Raw genomic sequence first — 21,854 nt, 5'->3', positions numbered from 1 at the left:
GTGGCTGAGTGTGTGGAGGAGCGTACAACTATTTGTTTGCATCTAGAAGGTGTCGGGTTCGAATCCCTTAGGTGCTTCCTAATTTTTTATTTTTTTTTGAACAATAAAAAAGCTTTCGTGAAGTGTAGATGCAAAGTGTGTTGAACGAAAAATTCTATCAAACAAATTTCAGAGAAAAACAGCAAAAAACATGTTCGTTTCACAACCATTTTCGGTACTTGTCGGTATATACGTTTCTGCCGCACCCTTTAGTGGGAAAACGGATCGTCAAAGGAATCGGTAAACGGACCAAAATCGCATTTCATTCACTTTTTGTATTTTTTTGGTTGAATTTTCGGATTTTTTGCTGGCTGGGTTCTCATAAAAATACAATCGCCGTTAGGAGTCGCCGTAAAGCTGTAGGTTCGTCCCCATTGTGCGACAACATGAAGGCGCAGCAGAGTCAAATCGGATATCCAGAGGTCCAGAGTTATGAAATGCGCCCGCCTAAACCTTAAAATTTTCTTAGTTCTCAATTGAACGCCAAACAAATTTGTTTCTAATTTTCCAATTTTAACTTTACAAAAAATGAGTTACATAGGTATCTACAAGACCCAATGAAAAGGTAGCAGCGACAGAGGAGTGAATTTGATTTTTTTCGGGCACTTAGTCTCAGAATGGTAATTTTTGGTTATAAACAAACATTTAACTCTAAAATATTAAATTTTGTTTAAATCCTTTGACATTTGAGAGTACAAAATTAATAACAAAATACGGCGTTTTTTTGATATCCAGAAACACCCAGCTTCCACATAAAGATAACTATATATGCATGGAAATTAAGAAAGACTGAAAAAGCAAGCTGACAACGGAATCAAAACTAACAGGAAGCTGTAATTTATTGCGAATTTCACTTGCTTTACTTTAATTAAGCAAGCAAGCTCGTGCAACAAGTCTCACCATTAATTAGTCACAATTTTGATTTTCCGCTTTCTTTGCATTTGCTTAGCAGATACATAGTTAATTGACAAATGACATAAGCGTTTGAAAATGTAATAGTTGCTAACCGATGGAAAATATTTTCTTCATTTTAGTATAGCCCCTCGATAGTCAACCTAATACATAAATAAGTACATATCTACATTAGGGTGGTCCAAATGTACACAGGAATATTAACTTTTCGGAATTTCTTTGCTGCAACGTCCAGGATTATAGAAAATGCCTTTTATAAGCTTTTATTTAACTTCACTTGTATGTAAATATGTACATACATACGTACATATGTAGGTCGTGGAATTTTGCAGTAAATATTTCACTAACTACCCAATGAGCTTGAGACTTGAAACTTCAAACTAAGCTCATAAACCAATGACAATGCAATATGAAATAATCTGCTTGGTGGCGCAGGAGTCGAGACATTTGGAAAATCGTATTTATAGTCTAATTTTGCCGATAGGTGGCGCAGAAATACTTAAAAAGCTTGCTTTAAAGATTATAACAAAATTAAACACCCTAATGTCGTACATACCCTGCAACCCAAAGTTCCCGAAATATTAACAAAATCTTGAAGAGTATCGGAAATTTGTACCGAATTTTGTAACGATCTCTTTGCGAATCTTGAAACAAAATCATGTGAATTGGTTGACACGAACTCATGTAGCAAATTCTGTTCCTACTTTCTTAAAAAAAGTTCTGCAAAAATTCTTTGCATCACAGCAATATTTTGTTATTGTTTTTCACAGTGTGCCAGTATATTACATCTTAGAAAATTTGGCAAAAAATCGGAAAGACAAACAATGGTTTCTATAGAGCTTCTTTAAGATTCCTCTACTTTTCAAAATATTCCGAAAACAGGGTTTGCAGGGTAAATACATACATACATCATATTAAAAGCTCACGAAGTCATTTTATTTATTTTTTCTTCGAGGGACTTCGTTTTATATTTTAAATTTCTTTGTTATGGTCTTGAGAAGACAATTTTGTTTTGTTCCAAAGTGCATTGGCCCAAGTTTCTCGTTCTAGTACTTACCCAACAGATCTCAGTTCCTACCACGCTAACGTACAACCCTAATGTGAGAAAATTAAAGCTCACCAAAAATCATAAACTTTTGCTAACGAAGTTTGAAATTTCCCATGTATGTATTTTACATGGGGAAAATAAATTTTTTCGTAGAATTGCTATAAAATAGGATAAATATATTAATCGATTTCAAAATAAAAAAAAAAATACGTGTCTCCTTATTTTTGATATTCTTTAAATTGCAAATTTTTAATACCATTTTAAAGCCATTTTAAACAAACCTTTTTTTATAATATCTTTAAATGAAAAAAAGTTCATGATTATTCAATATTTGTTTCTTTTCAGATGAGTGGGAAACGTTCACGTAGCTTTAAATGTGCAGTTCATCATCGTGATCGAGAGGTTTGTTCCGAAAATGACTTCCATCTTGTACTAGAAGAACCGCCATTCTTTAAGAAAATGGTGCACGTCGTTGCCATGGAAATACTGCCCGAAGAACGTGATCGCAAATATTATGCCGATCGTTATTCATGTTGTCCCCCGCCTTTATTCATTATACTAATGACAATCATTGAGGTAAGTAGGTCGTTATTATTTAGATGCTCACAGCCATCCCCAAATTGGAGCGCTAAGCGTTGCGTTTTCCAACGTTGCGTTATGCGTTATCCCTAAAGAATGGAGTGTTTTTTCCTTCTTCCATAGAAACTGTATGTGCATTAGGATTTTTGACAGTTCCTTGATGGTTGATGCACCAATTTAGAGATGGCTATTAAACCTTTTGCGATATTATAATAGTAAATACATACTATGAATGTATATTAGGATGGTTCAAAATAAGTAAAGTCGGAATTTTAATGCTCTCACCCCCTAGAATTGTTCCATATCGAAAAAAAAAACATTTACCACTATTTTTTCATTTTGAAATCAATAAATATTTAGAGGTCGCTCAAAGCGCTCAAAGTTTTCCATGTTTTTTAAATGGGAAAAACCACAACTCGTAGAAATTGTATAGAAGCTAGAAAAATAATATTTTTCGATCTGGAAAACCCAATTGTTTATTTAACCATTTTTTAATACTAAAGATTTTTTTTTTTAATTTTTGCTTGAACGAATCATGTTTGCACGGTATATGGCGAAATGGGAAAAGTACTTAGGTTTGAAGTATGTTTGACAAGCCACTTCTGTGGTGTGGAGGGACCTACAATTTTACGCCGACTCCGAAAAGCGATTGTATTTTTATGAGAAGCTGTTTTTCATGGCAGAAATACACTCGGAGGTTTGCCATTGCCCACCGCTATTAAAAAAAATACCTTTTTTTATTTTTAATTTTTTGATGTTGGGTTGAACCGGGCTTCAGCCCAGGTCCTGCGGAATGGTAGGGCGCACTGCTAATCACAAAAACATAGCGGCCGCCACACAATTTAAATGGATTAAATTTTTCTGACTTTGAATCTAAAAGTTCAATGTTTAAGCTTTCATGTTTTACCATTCAAAAGATTATATTCTACGTCTACATACATCTTCCTATAAGAGTTAAAAAAAAGCCAAAAACCCGTTTTTCCCCAAATATCTCAAAAACTAGAGCCAATTGAATAACTTCAATATCAGATTCTGATTCTACGAAAAAAACACCAACAAATGAAACCGAAACTGTGACCGTTTAAACTGATTCGCTTTTCAAAACCGTAACCGTAGCCGTTATTTTAATCTGAGAAAGAACGGAACCGAAACCGTTTCAAGCACAGCAACCGGTTCTAATCGGTTTCGAGAAAACTATAAAAATCAGCTGCAGGATGTGCTAACAACAAAGTTGATTTTCTTTAATAGCATAACTGTGCCGTTACACGATCAAGAATTCGCTATCAATTTGAACACACATATTGCTTGTCAAAACTCCTTTGAATTTACAGCTGTGATGTAGGCTGCACGCAGTTTGATAGACAATTTTTTTCGATTCAAGTTGCCGTCGTCAAGGAAACTACTTAATTCTCACCTTGTTGCCGTACCCAAGGCACATAAATACAGGTAGAAGCCAAAATGACGTTGCTCTCATGAGAACCAAACCTTTAAACTTCAACTTGATTTTATTTTATTTCCTATATTTCGTTACGCTTAAAATGTCATGTCGTTTGTTTTTTTTTGAATGTTCGTTAAAAACAAATTTTAATTAACATTTGCATTTTTGTAGTGTTGTTCGGTTTATACTTAGTGTATGTGTTAAAAATGCAGCACCTGAAGCGTTGTTTTTTATGTGGTGTTAAATATAATGCAGACATCACTAATTTTTTTAACGTGCCTCAATGCCCTCGGCGTAAGGAGCGTTGGGAAAGCAGCTGTGGGGTAGAGCTGCAGCGAAATGCCTTGCTGTGCGTTAAGCATTTTAAAGCAGCAGATTTCATAAATGCACCAGGAGGTACAGGAAAGGCACGTTTGATGCCAAGTGCTCTTCCTATGACCCTTATGCCGGAAAGTCCTTCCAACAACACTGCAACTCATAAATCAAGTTGTGAAAGCTTAATAAATGATCGCGCTTCACAAACTGAGTAAGCATTGTTAAAACGCGATATATTTATAGAAATATTTTTAATTTAAGTCGTTTAGTGGAGACTTAGAACAATCCAGCTACAAACTCGAAATTCTGTTGCTGAAGTCAAGAATTGAAAATCTGGAGGGTGAAAACTCAGCACTCAAGACAGAGTTGGAGAAAGCCAAACTTATTGAAAATGCATTCCAGGGAATGTCGCAATCATTATTTGTGTTCCGTTGTTTTATTGATTGCCCAACGTTATGCCTAGTACATATATCGCTTTATACATACATTTGTATATTATACAAAATTAAAACAGGTACTATAAATATAAACTTTCAATGTATAAAAAAATAGAAAAGAACATACAAATTAACAAATTTTAACTAAAGAAAATAAATAAATAAATACAAAACTTCAAATTTACTTAAAAACGTCAACCAGCGAAATGTAATTTTTTTATTTTTCCTTACACACGCTCATTTTTATTTTTACTCTCTCGAAAACTTTGACTTTTGTAGGTTTGATGTCAATTTGGCTTCTACCTGTTTTTATTGTACCATGGCCGTACCTACATTTATCTGACACAACCTCTCACTAAATTCTGGAGTACTGGAGCAGACTAAATGTGATCAGTTGTTTGACTTTACTATCAAGTTGACACACGACTTGAAAGGAAAAATTGATATCAAGTCGATAGTTAAGTTGTGAAAGTGCGAGTGTATTGCAACAGCTGATAGGCAATTTGCAAAGTGTGAGTGATTCATAGGTTTCTTCCTTATATGAATTAAAATTAACCACAATGTTTAATGTCGCAAACAAATTTTAGCAAACGTTGGAAGGTACATATTAGTTGCGTTCCGTAACTCGCAAGAAGTTGCAAGAATTTACAGGATTTTACGAGAAAGCGTTCCCGTACTCGGTTCTCTGGCAAAGTAGGAAAAAAATGGGAGGGTAAAATCGGCCCTCTCTTTGTCAGAAGTTGCAAGATTTTACCCGAAGAATTTCTGGTAAAGTGTCAAACTACTTGAATGTTGTATGGCGCCCACGGTGTATTTGACAATTTTACCAGTTTTCAGCCGAAAAGCGTTCCCGTATTTTTTGATTTTTCTCTACTTCTCTGAGAGCAATTTTCCTTTTTGACAGTTTTACAGGTTTTGTCCAGAAAAGTTGAGGAATTAAACTATTTATCTAATGAATAAACCTTTTTGTCAAACTTGTTTTCGTATTTTTATTCCAAAAACCGAAACTGAAACCGATTCGGTTTCGGATTTTGATTCGGTTTCATTCTTTACAACAAGGACAGCTTCGTTATCCAATGTATTCTATCTTCGTTGTAAATTTTAAATCCAGCCCAATTTCTTAAAATTTCCCCAAGCGAATCAGAAATTCGGCATTTTTATGGCTTCAGCCTTTAGAAATAGCATAACATAATCACTAATTAAACTGCAAAATTTTATTATGAATTACAATTACTTAAATATTTACATATGTACTCGCCTTAAGTGTTCTGTAAGTCTGAATTAAAAAAAAGAAGAAATTTCAAAAATTGTAATAAAAATATTCGAATGTATCGATCGGAATTACTAATGATTTGCTTAAGTATTATGCGATTGAAAAGTGCTGGCAAACTACGTTGGGAAAGCGGCGTGGACGTCTTTTGAAGTTTGTTTTACGTGTATTACTAATTTATGTATGCATGCCAATATTACCTATTATTTTTAATTTATTTATCTGTATAAGTATGGATGTATGAAAGTGTGTTAAACTTAAGTGGTAGCATACACTGTCCTATATTAGAAAGTCGTAAAACTTTTGGATTTTTTAGATTGTTTAGTCAGAAGCCAACACCACTTTTCATCGACTTTTTTCAAAGTTTTTAAAAACAGGTCGGCAATACCAAAACAAAGAAAAGTCAATACCCAGAGCACGGCATATCAAACAGGTAGTAGCATTAGAGCAAAAACAACTTTTGTGTTGTGCTTCTGGTAACGCAAGTGTCAACTGTTCTGATTTTTTTTTTCTAAATCAAAGCATGCCATGTAAAATACAAAAAATAAAAAAATTTAAATAGGATAAATTGAAAATTGTTGCAACTTTCTTTCTTATGCCGAATTTCCACTAGGCATTGAAATGCCTGTCCGCTGTGGCGTAGTGGTAAGCAGTGCGCGCTTTCACTTATCAGCACCTGGGTTCAAGCCCTGGTCAAAGCATCATCGCAAAAAATATTGAAAAAGGTTTTTTCTCAACAGCGGTCGTCCCTCGGCAGGCAATGGCAAACCTCTGAGTGCGAGTGTATTTCTGCCATGAAAAAGAGCTTCTCATAGAAATACAACCGCCGTTCGGAGTCGGCGTAAAACTGTAGGTCCCTCCGCTTTGTGTGACAACATCAAGGGGCAAGCCACAAATCGGAGGAGAAGCTCGGCCAAACACTAACATATGTATGTGTAGGCGCCAATCTATTGAAATGACAAAAAATGCATGCGATTTATAAAAATGCCATGTGGAAATAAACTTAATGACTATGTTTTAATGCCCGACTTTGTCATTTGTTATTTTTGCCATTTAATGATTAGTGGAAATCCGGCATTAGTAAATTTGTTTGCTTCTCGAAGCATTGATCCATACTTTGCGAGGCCCAGTAATCAGCGGTTGTGCTGCTGAGTTTGGCGAGCGTTCTAAGAGCTGCTATTAAACGGCTTGATTTGTATGGAAAAAGGTTTCACATGCAAATAGATTTTAACAATTTAGAATTTCTGTGAGAAGAAATTAAAAATATTCGACATTTTCGAGACCAAATATTTGAATAAAAATAAAATCAGCTACTATACTGATACTACCTGTTCAATGTGCCTTGACCCAGAGTAAGTTAAAAATACCGTAGTTGTGGTAGCGAAAGGGTGCTTTTTTTTAGAGATGTAGAACTTTAAATTGAATAATAATTTCAAGTTGAAATTTAACTTTGTTAAAAAGAAGTTAAAATGCTGCACCTTTTTTTCAAGTAATGGAGCCGTATCTCGGAAATGGTTTACATAAATCAATAACTTCGAGTAACCCCACAGAAAATAATCGAGTGGTGTTGAATCGAAAGATCTTCGTGGCCAATTGACTGTCCCATTTCCCCCAAATGTTTCCTTCAACAGGTCGATGGTTTGATGCGATGTATGGCATGTGGCGCCGTTGTTTTAGAAAAACATGTCTTCAGTGGAATTTCCATGCTTTATTAATAATACGAAAGTAGTTCTCAAAAACGTATAGATACGTTATTTTTATATAGTTCGAGTGACATGGTTAAAGCTTTTAGCGGAAAAAATTGCCACCGCAGGAGAGTTCACTTCCTTCAAATGATAATTTGACTAATAGTTTATATCTATATACATACATATCTTTCTTTCAGCTCTGCTTTTTCGCCTATCACACACTCAGCATTGGCGAGGCGGAACCAGCAGGCCCAGTTCCAATCGATTCCTTCTTCATCTACCGTCCCGATAAACGCCTTGAAGTGTGGCGTTTCATATTGTATATGGTATTACATGCCGGTTGGTTTCATCTTGGCTTTAACCTCTGTGTTCAATTACTTTTCGGCTTACCGCTAGAGATGGTGCATGGATCGGGGCGAATCGCTTGTATATACTTTTCCGGTGTATTGGCAGGTTCATTAGGTAAATATTTGTAAAAACTAAAATGAAAAATTTACTTATGTATTCAAGTTGGTCTGCATGTTCTCAGCTAAATTTAGAGGTCTAATAAGAAAGCTCGCACTTTTAGTACAGTCAATCTGGACTTAAGAAAACTCCAGAGCAGCGCAAAATGTGCCAATTGGTTCAGAAACATGTTCAGAATAAAATTTTCCGTCAAGGGGGATCGGAGTATTATTTAAATTAATGAAAAATTAACAAATTTGGTCCAACTCAAATCAAAAAGGTAAAAATACTAAATTTCAGAGCAGATAAAGTTCAAAACGATAACCACTGTTCCAAGAGTTTGTTTTTTATAAAAAATATTTGAATCTGCTACGCATCTTGTGCCAAAGTTGGCGGCCATTTTGGGCCGTGTTTCTCAAAATATTTGTATTAAAGAAAAAAATTCCAATTAGTTATAAGAACTTTTTATGATGGAGCCATTTTTGAAAAATATTGCGCAATTATACATATCAATTTCAACTGAAAGCTTAATAGGTCTGAAAACTTAAAAAAAATAACAGTTATAGACCCTAGAAGTACTTCCTTTTTTCTTAATTTTCATGGTTTCACTTACAGACGACTTTGGCCATCTGCTAATCAGTTGTCGTTAGATTTTTACAAAAACAAAATTTTGGTTTAAAGTTTTCTTTATCAAATACCAACGAAAATACATACGAAAAACGTTTTTTTGCCACAAAAACTGATCCAACTACCCATTGACTGTATTATTTTATAGAAAATTTAATAACATTAATCGGAGGTATCTTCTATTTCTATAACGATATCGATAAACGTACCGATGACATCCAGAAATATATAAATATATCGATATCAACACTGATAACGATATCGATAAATATTTATATCGACGGCTGAATGGTAAAACGACCTATCTGGTAGTCGGTTCGGAAACGCCCTATCTGAGAAAATGACACAAGAACGCCCTACTTATAATTTGCTGAGTTCTTCAACGAAATTCGGAAGTAGGGCGTTCTTGAAAAGTTTTCTGAGATGGGCGTTTACGAACCGCTTGCCGAGATATGTCGATCTGTCGATCTGTACATAAAAATTACTTATTTTCTTCCTTTATCTCATTTTTACTTATCTTACTACAGGCACCAGCATATTTGATCCCGAAGTGTACTTGGTTGGAGCTAGCGGCGGCGTATACGCTCTACTGGCGGCACACTTGGCCAATGTGATGTTAAATTTTCATCAGATGCGCTATGGCATACTGCGATTGATAGCCATTTTGATGTTCGGTAATAAAACTTATGTAAATCACTTACAAAAAAAATAAATAATTATCTACATTCCACTTCCTTTTTTTAGCATCCTGTGACTTTGGCTTTGCAATCTACGCTCGTTATTCAGGCGATTATCCCTTTAGTCCCTCGGTATCCTATGTCGCCCACTTAACCGGTGCCTTGGCGGGCCTAACCATTGGCCTAATTGTGCTCAAGAACTTCGAACAGAAACTACACGAACAACTTCTGTGGTGGATTGCGCTTGGTATTTACACTGCCTACATTATATTTGCAATTGTCTTCAATGTATTGAATAGTGCTGCGATGCAGAGTCTAAAAGTGGAACCCATCTATGCAACCGAAACGTTTTTCAATGATTTTCATGTATAATATTTAGTTTTAAGCGCTAAATGCTATGCCATCTTGTCGATTGGGTGGAATGCTAAGTGTAGAAATATTTTGCAAAAAAGTGTGAAAAAGTGTGTACATATTACATATGTACATATAATGAAAAGAATGTATATACATATATAATTTTTGTTAAACTTTCTACTTAAAAATTTTTTGTTTATGTTTTGCATTACAGTTTGCATTTAAAAATTTAATGAATGAAATGAAGAAAGTTTGTGCTTTATTAGTGAATATTGGAAAAGTAAATAAAATAATTAAATATTTTTTGTTTTGTAAGAAAATTTGTTTGGCATAATTTTGTTTAAATGTTACTTTGCAACCGCTTCATAAATGAATATAATCAAATGCTAACTAACTTCGTGATTTTATAAGAGATCTCAAAAGATCGTGCAATAATTCAATATTATATAGCATAAGTTTAAATATGTATGTAAGTGGAGTAGAGTATATACATATGTACATATATAAGTACTTGTAAATTATTATCTCTGAAAAATGAATTATAATGTATTTTGAAAAAGTTTCTAAATTGCCAGTACAAATAGTTACTTTATTACATAGGACGTGTACATACTTACATACATAAATACTTTTGCGCATATGCATGTGCAAACAGAGGAAACAAATATATATATTTGTACAAATTTGCATTTAAAGCGTAACGCAGGTGGATAAAATAAAGAGAGTATACTCCGTTAAATTTTGTTGGCTTTATTGGAATTTAAAAATGTAACAAAGCATATTCATCACGGAAAAGAGGATTGGCCCGCATGAGCAAAGTTAAGCAAATACTTTTTCTTAAAGCCCTTTTACTTCCAATTTATTTGAATAAATCGAGTAAATGGTCTGAAATTTCAAGAAAAAGTAATTGCTTAGTTTCTATTCATACGGCCCATTGATTGCACTTTCGAAACTTGTACTGAGTTATTAAATTTTGTATTATTATGTTTATTGTATTTAGATTTTTGCAGCTTTTGGAGATTAAAGGAATCGCCTCCATGTAATTAGGGGTTGCGCTTTTGCTAAAAAAACTTGAAGGTATAATTTTTCATACAAAATAAGACTGTATTCTAGGCTAGTTTCGAGAACTTCGATGTGTTTAAAGTTTAAGAGAATATCTTTTACATAAACTCGGCCACGTTTTCTCCTTTTATTTTTCAAATCACGTGTATAACTTAAAATATTCGACAAAACGCGTTTCAATATTACATTACAAATTACAAAATTTATTATATTTGAAGATGTCCATCAAAATATTTCGGAAAAATATTAAGACTTACGTGAGCTGGACCGATTTGAAAATACCTACAAAAATGCATTGTTTTATGAGAAAAATCCCCTCAAATGACAATTCAGTTTAAGCTTGAGAAACCTGCATACAATTTTTTTAAATATTTTTCCATGGAAGATTTTTGATGCTAATATTTTTTTTTAAACTTTTTTCAAAGATTGGTTTAAGAAAAATTTGAATAACTGAGCCAAAACTATTCCGATTTATGTAGATTTGTGAGGTATCAGTGGAAAGATATTTTCTCGCTCTTTTTATTTCTTTACATAAAAGACTCATTCACGCACCCACCTTGCGTTCCAAGGTTTTCACCCAGTCTTCGTTGAGCTGACTAAGAGCCCATCTGTCCAGAAGTAGACCACATGTGGCCAGTGAAGCTCGCATAATTTCTTTACACGGCGAGAGTTTTTCTTAGTGCCCTGTCTCATCAGCTTATTGGCCATGCAGTCGTCTGCGAAATCGCTGTAGCCTAGAACCCAAATGAGTTAAGTAGCGTAATAATCTGATGCTGTTTCATTTTCCGTATGTATTTCTTACATTTTTATGAAGATCTATTCTTCGACTCTTTCCAAGACTTCTCAAGGTTCAACAGTTTAAAGAGTTCACTAAAGCGCCTTCTGAGAGTTTCCAATTGCAGGTTTCACCTGTGTGGGTTGGCCTGAACCTTGGTTTTTCTCAATTGACCTGAAGTGCTGAACAATATAATGAGATAATCACCATAATTAAAAAAGAGTTACCGAAAAAATGTTATCGTGCGGTAAATTGAAATATTAAGGGCAGTTTTCTCAAGTAACCTTTAACTTTAAAGCTTACTTTATATTTAAAAGTTACTTTAAAAGCTCGGTTTTTATTTTTTTAATTTGTCTATAACTAAGAAGCATATATACGTCAAAAACCGATAATAGAAATGCTTTACTTTAGACAAATGCATATAGTTTAAAGCAACCTTTAAATATAAAGTGAGCTTTAAAGTTAAAGGTTGCTTGAGAAAAACGGCCCTAAATATAATATCTCTTACAACAGTACTGTGCCTCTTTGAAAAATTCCCAATGGCGACTGAAAAGTCTAAAATTCAATTATTTGATATTTTTCGGGGTGTAAGTACTTAACGTTTTTAACAGAAAATTTTATTTGGTATTTTTTTTTTAAAGACTCAAGACTTGCCAACTTTAATAGAAAACTAATTTTTTTTGGCCTTACTGAAATAGCGAATAATTAATACTAAATTAATCTCTCACATATGCAAAAACCAATGTAAACATGCATAAAAAAATAGGACCAAACTTACATTTGAACCAAATATACGAAGATATGTATATAATAAAAAAGTCCCTTATTTAAAACAAATAAAAGAAAAATAAACACTGCCATTCAATGACTTCCCTCGCTACGTTATTAAATGAAAAACATTGTAAGTAATTAATAATTGAATGCACTGAGAGCTATTTTACTATTTACTATATCTACACTTTGTACAATAATATTGACAACTAAAAAAAAAAACCGAACGTTTAAATAAATAAAAAACCTTTTATACTAACAGCCAAAGATTAATTATGTGTTTTTATTTTCTAACTGACTTGATAGATATTTGGTGTCAAAAATGCTAAAAAATATTTATGCAAATGCTGTCCTGATAGGTATGCTTAATCATAAAAATTGTATGATACAGTACAGATGTACATTAGAGTGGTCCAAAAACAATAAAGTCGGAATTTTAATGCCGTCACCCCCTAGAATTGTTCTATACCGAAATATACCCCTATTTTTTATTTTGAAATCGAAAAAAATATTTAGGGATTGCTCAAAGCACTAAAAATTTTCCATGTATATTATGGAAAATAAAAAAAATAGGGATACATTTTTCCGGTATAGAACAATCCTAGGGGGGTGGCGGCATTAACATTCCGACTTTACCTTTTCACATGCATTTTTGAACCACACTAATGTACATATTTATGAATTTACATATGTAAATACATGTAACACAATTAATAACTTTTCTTTTTTTGAGTCCAATGGACTTTGTTTTTGTTTTTTTTTCTTTTTGCATATTTTAAAATATCGAATCAAATGTCACCGCCGGCCTCGGAGTTAGTTTATTTTTCGCTTACTACACTTCCTCTTTAAATTCATTCAAACGAACCAACAGAGATTTGCATTGGTAACCCAGTAGCAAATTGAATTACGAAAGATTTGGCTTAAGCAATAATTTCGCGATTTCCAATCCATATAGTCCTTCTCCCATCAATTCCGTATGGCGTCTTTCTACCTTTCCCATACCTTAACGGACCTGCCCTGATGCGTACTACTTTCTAAAGTGGCAGTGATCGTTTACATTTCTTTTCTTTTTCTTAAGCTTTCGACCATCCAAAAGTCCTTCCCTATTCGGGAACTTCAAAGGGGCTCGGTCGCCCATTGGGGCAGACGGGAAAGCCTTTGCCTAATGAAACCGGCAGAACTACAAAATACACAGCAAAACTTATCCCATGCGAAAGATAAGGATGACCCGGCAGCTTTCAAAGGCAGATAAGGGAAACAATTAAGAAGATCTTCCCAAAAACTCATTTTTGCTCTTCCAAGCCTGGCCTGCGAGTCGTAGGCATGTATTTAATTTTATAGAGAACCTGCCGTATCCACCAAAAGAGCAGAAGGACTATTTGTATTTTTGGGTAAAGAGCCAATCCAGCATGATAAAAACATTAAAAAAAAACATTTACAAATATTTCTATCATGCATTCAAGTATTACGAAGGCAGAGTTATGGAAATTTTTAAGCTCTCGCTGCCCCTTGTCATCAAAGCTAAGCAATTTTCTCACCCCTCTTCACCTTCTATGTATACGTAGTCATTGGTATTTCTTAAATCTGTTGATGTTTCTTTATTGTTATTGATGACTATCAAGTACAGAAATGGGGAATTTATAGCCTACAAGATTTAAAAAAATGTTGGATAAATATTTGTTCAAATTAGAATTTATAAGATTTTTCATAAAAATAAGAAAAGTAAATAAATAAATATTGCAGACGTAGTCATCTTCCTGACCACCACCTGCCCCTTGCCATCAAATATAACCTAATCAAAGACACTCCTCCCCCATTAGTCGTTACGTATTACTCGAATAGCACCTGATCCCCATTAAACAAATTCGGAATTCTGAGTTTTCCTGTTGGGGTTTCTGCCCACTTCGTTATGTGTTAGTGATTTGTCATTCATTGTTTCCATTACAGTTGCAATTTCACTGCTGCCAAACAAAAATCAGTCATAGTATTTAACATAAGCATTAGGGCGTTTCGAAAAAAATCGCATTACAATAAGTACTTACAACTGAGAAATGATGGAGTTGCTCAGTAAAAATCCCTCCGCCACAGTCCAAGCACTTCGCCTCCAGTCACAGCTATTGGCAAATTTCGTACGGAGTTTATGGTTCATTCAGGTCTTTGGTATGACATAGTCAGTAGGCAGTGCTCTTATATCGTATGGGACATTGTGACCGAATGGCATTGTAGCAGTTGAATTTTCGATAAGAAAGATCTACCAGTAATATAGCAAGCCAAACGTTCAAAGTATCCATTGAATAGGGTCTCCTAGTACAGATTGCACCAAGAGGAGCTGTGCTCTGAATTCCACTAAGTATCCAAAGGACGTAATCCTTAGTTAGAGCTGGCTGCATTGTTCAACTTACCGTTCAACTCAACGCAGGGTTGCACGAATAAAAAGTTGAATGGCTAAATGTTGGCTGGCGACCAACATTGTTGAAAGCGGTTAGTTGAAATGCCATTCAACCAAAAGTTGAATGCAAAGTTGAGCAATGCAAACAACTTTTTATGGCGAATTTGATATTTTTTCATATTTTAATATTTTTAGCCATCCACCTTTTTTTCGTGTAACCTTGCGCTGAGTTGAACGCAAAGTTGAACAATGCAAACACACTTTTATATTCAGGGGTTTAATTTTTCATGGAAGACTAGTTAACTAATTGATAACACCAATTTAAGTGCGTTTTCTATAGAGGTAGCATTACTTTCGGGATATGCACTGAAAATCCAGCCCCCAGTTCAATTATTGGGAACATCCTTTGATAAAGGAAGATTTAATTTCGAAGCCAGGTTATTGTAAAATTCCTCAGAGATTAACTCTGGGTTAGTCTGGTATTTAAATGCAAGAGAAACAATTAGCTTCGTGCTGCTATCTGTTAGACTAACAAGATATTCGAATATCCGGATAAAAAAAAGATGGGTTTCCGGATTTTATACACTTATACACGAATATCCGAACGGATAACCGAATATACAGATAGTCACAGCCCTACTGAGGAGGCTTTCTCCCTATTGAATCAAACTTTCTTACACCTTATTTTCGGAATTAAATGACAAATTAAATTCAAAAAATCTTTCTCCAAGCAGACAAAAATTTGTACAAAGTGTACAAAGTTAGATAAATAAACAAGAAGTTAAAGGTCTTGATTCGGGCACTTCAGATTCGCCGAATCTCTAATTGAATACCTTACCCTGATATACAATAGTTTTCGTGCCATAAAATGGAACAAAGAACAGGCACGCGCACCCTAATGCACGTGTAGATGTAGAAATGAACCCTATACATATGTATGTACAGTAGGGCTGGGACTATCCGCATATTCGAATATCCGGATGTCCAGGCGGATTAGCCGTTGACATGGATAAAATCCGGATAGTATGGATATCCGTTTGTGCAATTATTCGGATATTCGGATTTACGAAGAACCGGTTAACATTCGTATATTCGGATATCCAAAATAATCAAGAAAATTGGGTTAAGCATTCACTATGAACAAAAGTGTCGTAGCAGCTTTCATTACTCAGTCCATGATATTTTAAAGCCATGAATAAACTTCGTGGTCAATTTTATATTTTTTTTTTGTTTTTACGAAACGATATTTTCATTTCACAATACCAGGCGCTCATAAATATGAAGTAGCAAGCTTTCAATAAATTTGTTTGTAGAACTTTTTAATTCGTCTCCAGCAGCCTTTGAAATTCAAAAGTAGAATTTTGGAAATTTAAAAATTTATACAAAATATTTTGTGCAAACTTGTTACTTCACATATATGAGCGCCTGGTAGTGGGAAAAGAAAATATCGTTTTGATAAAACAAAAAATGACCATAAAAGAGTGGACGCAGGAAAATGGACACATTTTATTGATTTAATTGCCCTATTTTGCATTTCATTAATATCTGATAGCCGGAGACCTAAGGAAAAATCCGGATGTTCGGGTATCCAAATATTATGTCAGCTTCGAGCATATCCGGATTTTTCATTTAGTTCTCCGGATATCCGAATATTCGGTTTATCCGGATAGTTGAAAAATTCGGATGAAACTCCCAGCCCTAATGCACAGTGAACAATTTGCTATCTTTCTGCTTTCTTTTCAATTGTTTACGCTTTTGGTATTCACTTCTGTTCGCACAACACGTATCCGGCCATTTATTACCGAAACAAGCACGGTCGGTCGCTCGACACACCCACAAATAAGGGCGCACACATGCAAATATTTATGTAAGTAGGAGTGTGTGCTTTCACGCTTTCAGGTAAATACATATAAGCTTCAGGAAGCTTACTTTGTCATCCTCTTACTCGCGAAATCCGCTATTCGCTATGGTTGGAATTTTGTATACGTGGAATTTTGTATACAGTGGTGGCAAACTATCGATAGTCGCTCTAACGATAGTGGGCGATATTTTTTAAAACCATCGATAGTTGTCTATTTTGAAAAAGATTAAAATCTTTTTTCGTTTACTATAACATTCGTTCCGATTCTACTGATGACGTTAGGCCAACATACTTAGTTGCCATATATTCTTTTATATAAAAGTATTGCCGCTTTATACAATGCACATTTACCATTTTTGTGTCTTAAATTTGTAAAATTTTCGATAGTGAAAATACTCGATAGTTTCGAAAAACTATCGATAGTGAAAAAAAAAACAAAACCATCGATAGTATCGTTAGTGCCATCGATAGTTTGCCACCACTAGTATGCGTGCGCTTGTGTGCACATGTCAGTTTAAGCATATTTACTGGCGCGTCATTCGTCAGCCAAAGGCAAACTTACGTAAGTTGTAACCGAAAATTGCAGAAAATTGGAAAAAATGGAGAGGCGAAGAGCAGCTCGCTTGATGATGAAAATCAGGTTGAGAGTAAAATAGTAAAAAAATAAACCATTCGCTGGAAGTATAATGTATGCATTGTGAAAAGTCATCAGATAGTTGAGAATAATTACAGATGGAACAACATTTGTTTTTTGAACAAAGAAAAAATGTACTCACTTTGTTGGAGAATGCTATCAAAAATGCAGTACTAAATAGTAACAAGGATTTCATATGTGTTTTGCTGTACTCTTCAGGCAAACGGTGGCAATTTATCCCACGGTGTCAGTTCATGTACGAAAATGGTGCCATAAATAGACCCACTCCTGGTGTTGCAGAGGGTGATAATTAATTTTTGGTTGACATCCAAAAATCATTAACTGCACCGAAAAAAGCCGACTGAACACATTTAACCCTTTACCACCTACGCACGTTTGTCTCAGGAGGATGTAAGAAGATGCAAATAAATTTTATTTATGATTGAATTAAGAATTTAAATATTTTCTACGCTTATTTTTAATGAAAAAAAAAAAAAATAAGAAGAATCTCTTCAGAATGATAATTCTTTTGGATCTCGTTTTCCAAATATGTCCTTTTGTTAGCCGGAATTAAGAGTTATTGAAATTAATAATAATAATAATAATAATAATAGAATGGCGTTTACACACACAAAGGGGAGTGACCTACAGTTTTACGCCGACTCCGAATGACAATGAATGAGAAATACAGTTGAAGGTTTGTCATTGCCTGCTGAGGGGCGACCGGTGTTAAGAGAAAACCTTGTTTCTATATTTTTTTGCGATGTTGCTTTGAGCAGCGCTTGGACCCAGGCCTTGCTGCTTACCACTACACACACACAGCGGATATTGAAATTATTGGACATAAAACAAACAAAATAATGGTCAATTTAAACGTCGTTTTGGCTAAAGCAGTGCTGAATATGTTCCCAAACAGACATTTAATTAAAAATTAAACATTTCTTGACCGATTTTTACACTCCGGAACTATTCTACTCTAGAGTCCTACAGACTAATGACAGGTGGTTGTGTGAAATAATTTGTGATAGATAGTTAAGTGCATGGTACAATAATTACAGGTATTGTCTTCCCACAGAGCTCATATTCCGATCTGCCTTATTTAAAAAATATCATTGTTGCCCACACTAAAATGTTTACTGCTAGGAAAAAGGGATATTTCCATACCCCATATACCATTTATGTACACGTATTTTTTTAAACAAACAAACAAGCAAAACTCTCTAGGAAGACAATACCTGTAATTATTGTACCATGGTTAAGGGTTAAAACTTTGAATCGAGTGGTTGACTTTTTAAGAATTTAGGAGTGAAAGATACTGCTGAAATTCGACCGCTTTTTTAGCGAAGATTTTTCGTCTTCGTTCGTACTCGCCTTGGCCTTCTTACTAGTCTTCGCAATGTATCCGTAATGGTTTTGGTAGATATTAGTATTCGTATTCCACGTCGTATTCATCGTCATATTCTTCTTTATATTGATCTTCGACTTCGTCTTCGTCATCGAATCATCTTAATTTTCGCATTCACTGGCATATTCGTTTCAGTCGTTGTCTTCGTATTCGTTTTAGTATCGTATGCGTATTCCTCTTTGTATTCTTCGTCGTTTTCTTTTGCGTATTTATCTTCCTTATAGCCTTCTTATTAAAATCCTTATTCTTTTCGGTGCAGTGTTTATGTTCGTCTTCACAGTCATCTCTTTATTCGTGATATTCTTCGTATTCGTCCTCGTATCAGAATTTATCTTAATATACGCCGTCGTATTTGTCTTCGCATTTATCTTCTTCGTCGTATTCTAATTCGTCTTCGGTTGGTCTTCGTATTCGTATATGACTTCGTTTTTAGCTTCGTATTCGTGATCGTATTTAAGTTCATATCCCTCTTCCTATTTGTCTAGGTTTTAACCTCATTTTTCGTCTACGTATTCATATTTGTCATAGGAAATATATTCTTTCTATTGGTTTTCCGACTTGTTTTCGCATTCGTTTTAGTCCTGACAGTCGTTTTCTTATTCGACTTCCTACTCCCGTCCTACTTGGTCGCCGTATTAATTTTCGATCTTTTCTTCGGTTGCTCTTCATATTCGTATTTGTCTTTGTTTTCTAACTACAAATTCAACTAACGTCCATATATTATAATAGATACCTACATAGTTTTTACTGAAATATATGGACAGTAAATATTCTACAAGAATTTTTTTTTTAACTTTTTCTCTCTTGACAGTTTTTTGGAAAGATAAGTGACAACCACCACTTGACTGACAGCTACTAGCGCAATTTTTACTTACATACATACATATGTACATATGCGAGAACTCCGGTTTAGTGAAATTGTTCCCGAGCACATTCAGCTAAAAAGCTGAAATTTCAGAATTGAATGCCAAATTTTCACGTATCGTTTTCTGACTAGTCGGTGATGTCCAAAAAAAAATGTGGGAATATGATTGATGATGTGTGTGAGTTGGCTGACAATGCCAGTGCAATGGCAATAGAGAAAATTGATTGAAGAAAAACAGGAAATGATGAGAAAAAAAGAGTAGACAAAAGCTAAATTGGAGACACATCTGCCATGGGGTTTGAAGCTGATGTATACAAACATAGATAGAGATGAGGACACATAAAAGAAATACAAAATTTTCGATGTATCAACACTTAAATGTGGTAAATTACAAGTGTAAATGTGCATGTCAGTGAATAAACCCTGCAGGGAGTGACGTTAGTGTATACCTAACTTTATGTAGTCTGTCTACGCGAACACTAGTGCCAGCTATTAAGCAATGGCCGCAAAAAAGTGAGACCTGGATACCTCCGCATTACATGTCAACTAATTTGTAACTAACTACTTTTGGACATAAAATATTAATTAAAAAATTTGGTATTTCTTTGGTAAAGTTTTATTTATTTCATTTATATTTAACATTGCAAATTTGAATGCAGACCTATTCTGCTGTAGGTGGCCCTATATTCGAATTCCGTTACACATAACGTCAAAAAAAAAATAAAAAATTTCGATCTTAATTTTATTCGTCCAGCAAACAAAAAACTATTTTTAAAGTACAGAAAAAAGTGTATTCAAAGTAACTTTTGTATGAGAATATTCAATTAAATTGTATAAGAAAACAAACTCCCGAACACGCCTGCATGATTCCCGCATGACTTTATAACTCACTTTAAGTTGGTTTTGTCATAGCTAAATACCTCACTTTATTTATCGAAATCCCCCAAAAAAAACCTAACTAAAAGTTGGTTATTTGATAATTTTTCACTGCGGGTAGTGATATCCCACAATTCCAAATTCTCATCTTAGGGGTAAGCAGAAGCTGACATTTTGAATTTAATTGCCAACACCTACACACTAATAAAATAATTCATAAGTTATGTTACTTGTACAAGGCTATGAGACGTCTAGTCAGATTTTGTTAGGGTGTTCGATTATTCGCCTTTTTTCCAAAACCGGTTTTCGAGTTATTCGAAAAATTGCAAGTTGAAGAAACCCGGTTTACGATTTTGAAATTAAGAAACTACCGGATAAGCCGATTTTATTTTACATAGTTTTTATACAGTGCAAATGCTTATCTTGGTATGAAATCATGACCAAAAATTACAATAAAACTATTAACAGATAGCCTTTATTAAGAAAAGAGCAAAGCATAATAAGTAAAAGTTTTTTTTTTTAGATCAAAATTCAAACAAATAAAAATCAGTGAAAAGTTCACGTTTGGCATTTTTTAATACTTTATTGCATTTTTTCTGACTTTTTTCGTTTCTGAGTAGTGCTCTTGCCACAGTAGCCGAGTGCTTAGAGCTGCCTACCGCCACTCGGAAGATTCCTGGCTAAATTTGTGACCCTAGCAATATCAACAGAAGTTGCTTTTCAATAGGTGTCGCCCCTCGGCAGACAAAAGCAAACCTCCGAGTGTACTTCTGCCATAAAAAAGGAAAACCCGAATTTAAAGAGAAGCTCGGCCAAGCACGCAGAAAGTGTTTAAGCGCCAAGCATTCGTTTATTTGAATCAAATATGACATACTGTGCATCCCCAAATAATCTAGGATATAATTTTACAACTATTTAGGGGCTTCCCTTACTGGAAAACTTCGTAAAACTTTTAATGAGACGTCAATTTTTGGATGAAACAAAAAAAACCGGTTTGTTTCTCTCGAAAAGTCCGGTGTATTCGATATTCGAAAAATCAAGATTAAAAAAAACCGCCTAAATAATTCTAAGAAAAAAAAACCCGTGGAAACCGGTTTGGAAAGACCGACCCAATCACTCTAGATTTTGTGTGATTTTCTTCATATTAACTTTTTACATAACAAATTGATTAACCGTAGTGAAACCTTTGTAGGTACATTGTTTGCTACGTTGTTTTACCTCTGCAAACAAATTGCCCAGTTGTCTCTCTTCCTTGCGATATTCCACCAGTAATTCACAACAAAATTAGACAATGGCTTTTGTATTTGGATCTACCATCCTATCCTTGTGCGCCTGCTATTCGTTGTTTACCTTTAGCCGCCGATTCAAAGGATATTTTCACCGGACCA

At 34.4% G+C, this 21,854-nt stretch overlaps 1 protein-coding gene across 1 annotated transcript; it reads left to right on the top strand.

The window, feature by feature from the left end:
* The first annotated feature begins 2,344 nt into the window (after positions 1 to 2,344).
* stet (rhomboid serine protease stem cell tumor) lies at positions 2,345 to 9,942 on the top strand. Its single transcript, XM_017623466.1, has 4 exons — positions 2,345 to 2,575; positions 7,924 to 8,188; positions 9,325 to 9,471; positions 9,542 to 9,942. The coding sequence occupies exons 1-4, from the start codon at positions 2,345 to 2,347 to the stop codon at positions 9,844 to 9,846; spliced, it is 948 nt and encodes a 315-aa protein (XP_017478955.1). The 3' UTR covers positions 9,847 to 9,942.
* The last annotated feature ends 11,912 nt before the right edge of the window (positions 9,943 to 21,854 follow it).

The sequence above is a fragment of the Rhagoletis zephyria genome, unplaced genomic scaffold (assembly GCF_001687245.7).
Source record: "Rhagoletis zephyria isolate East Lansing unplaced genomic scaffold, Rhagoletis_zephyria_1.1 Rzeph_scaffold_03204, whole genome shotgun sequence".
Classification (NCBI taxonomy): domain Eukaryota; kingdom Metazoa; phylum Arthropoda; class Insecta; order Diptera; family Tephritidae; genus Rhagoletis; species Rhagoletis zephyria.
The sequence above is the reverse complement of the archived record's forward strand: the minus strand, read 5'-3'. Positions and strand labels throughout refer to the sequence as shown.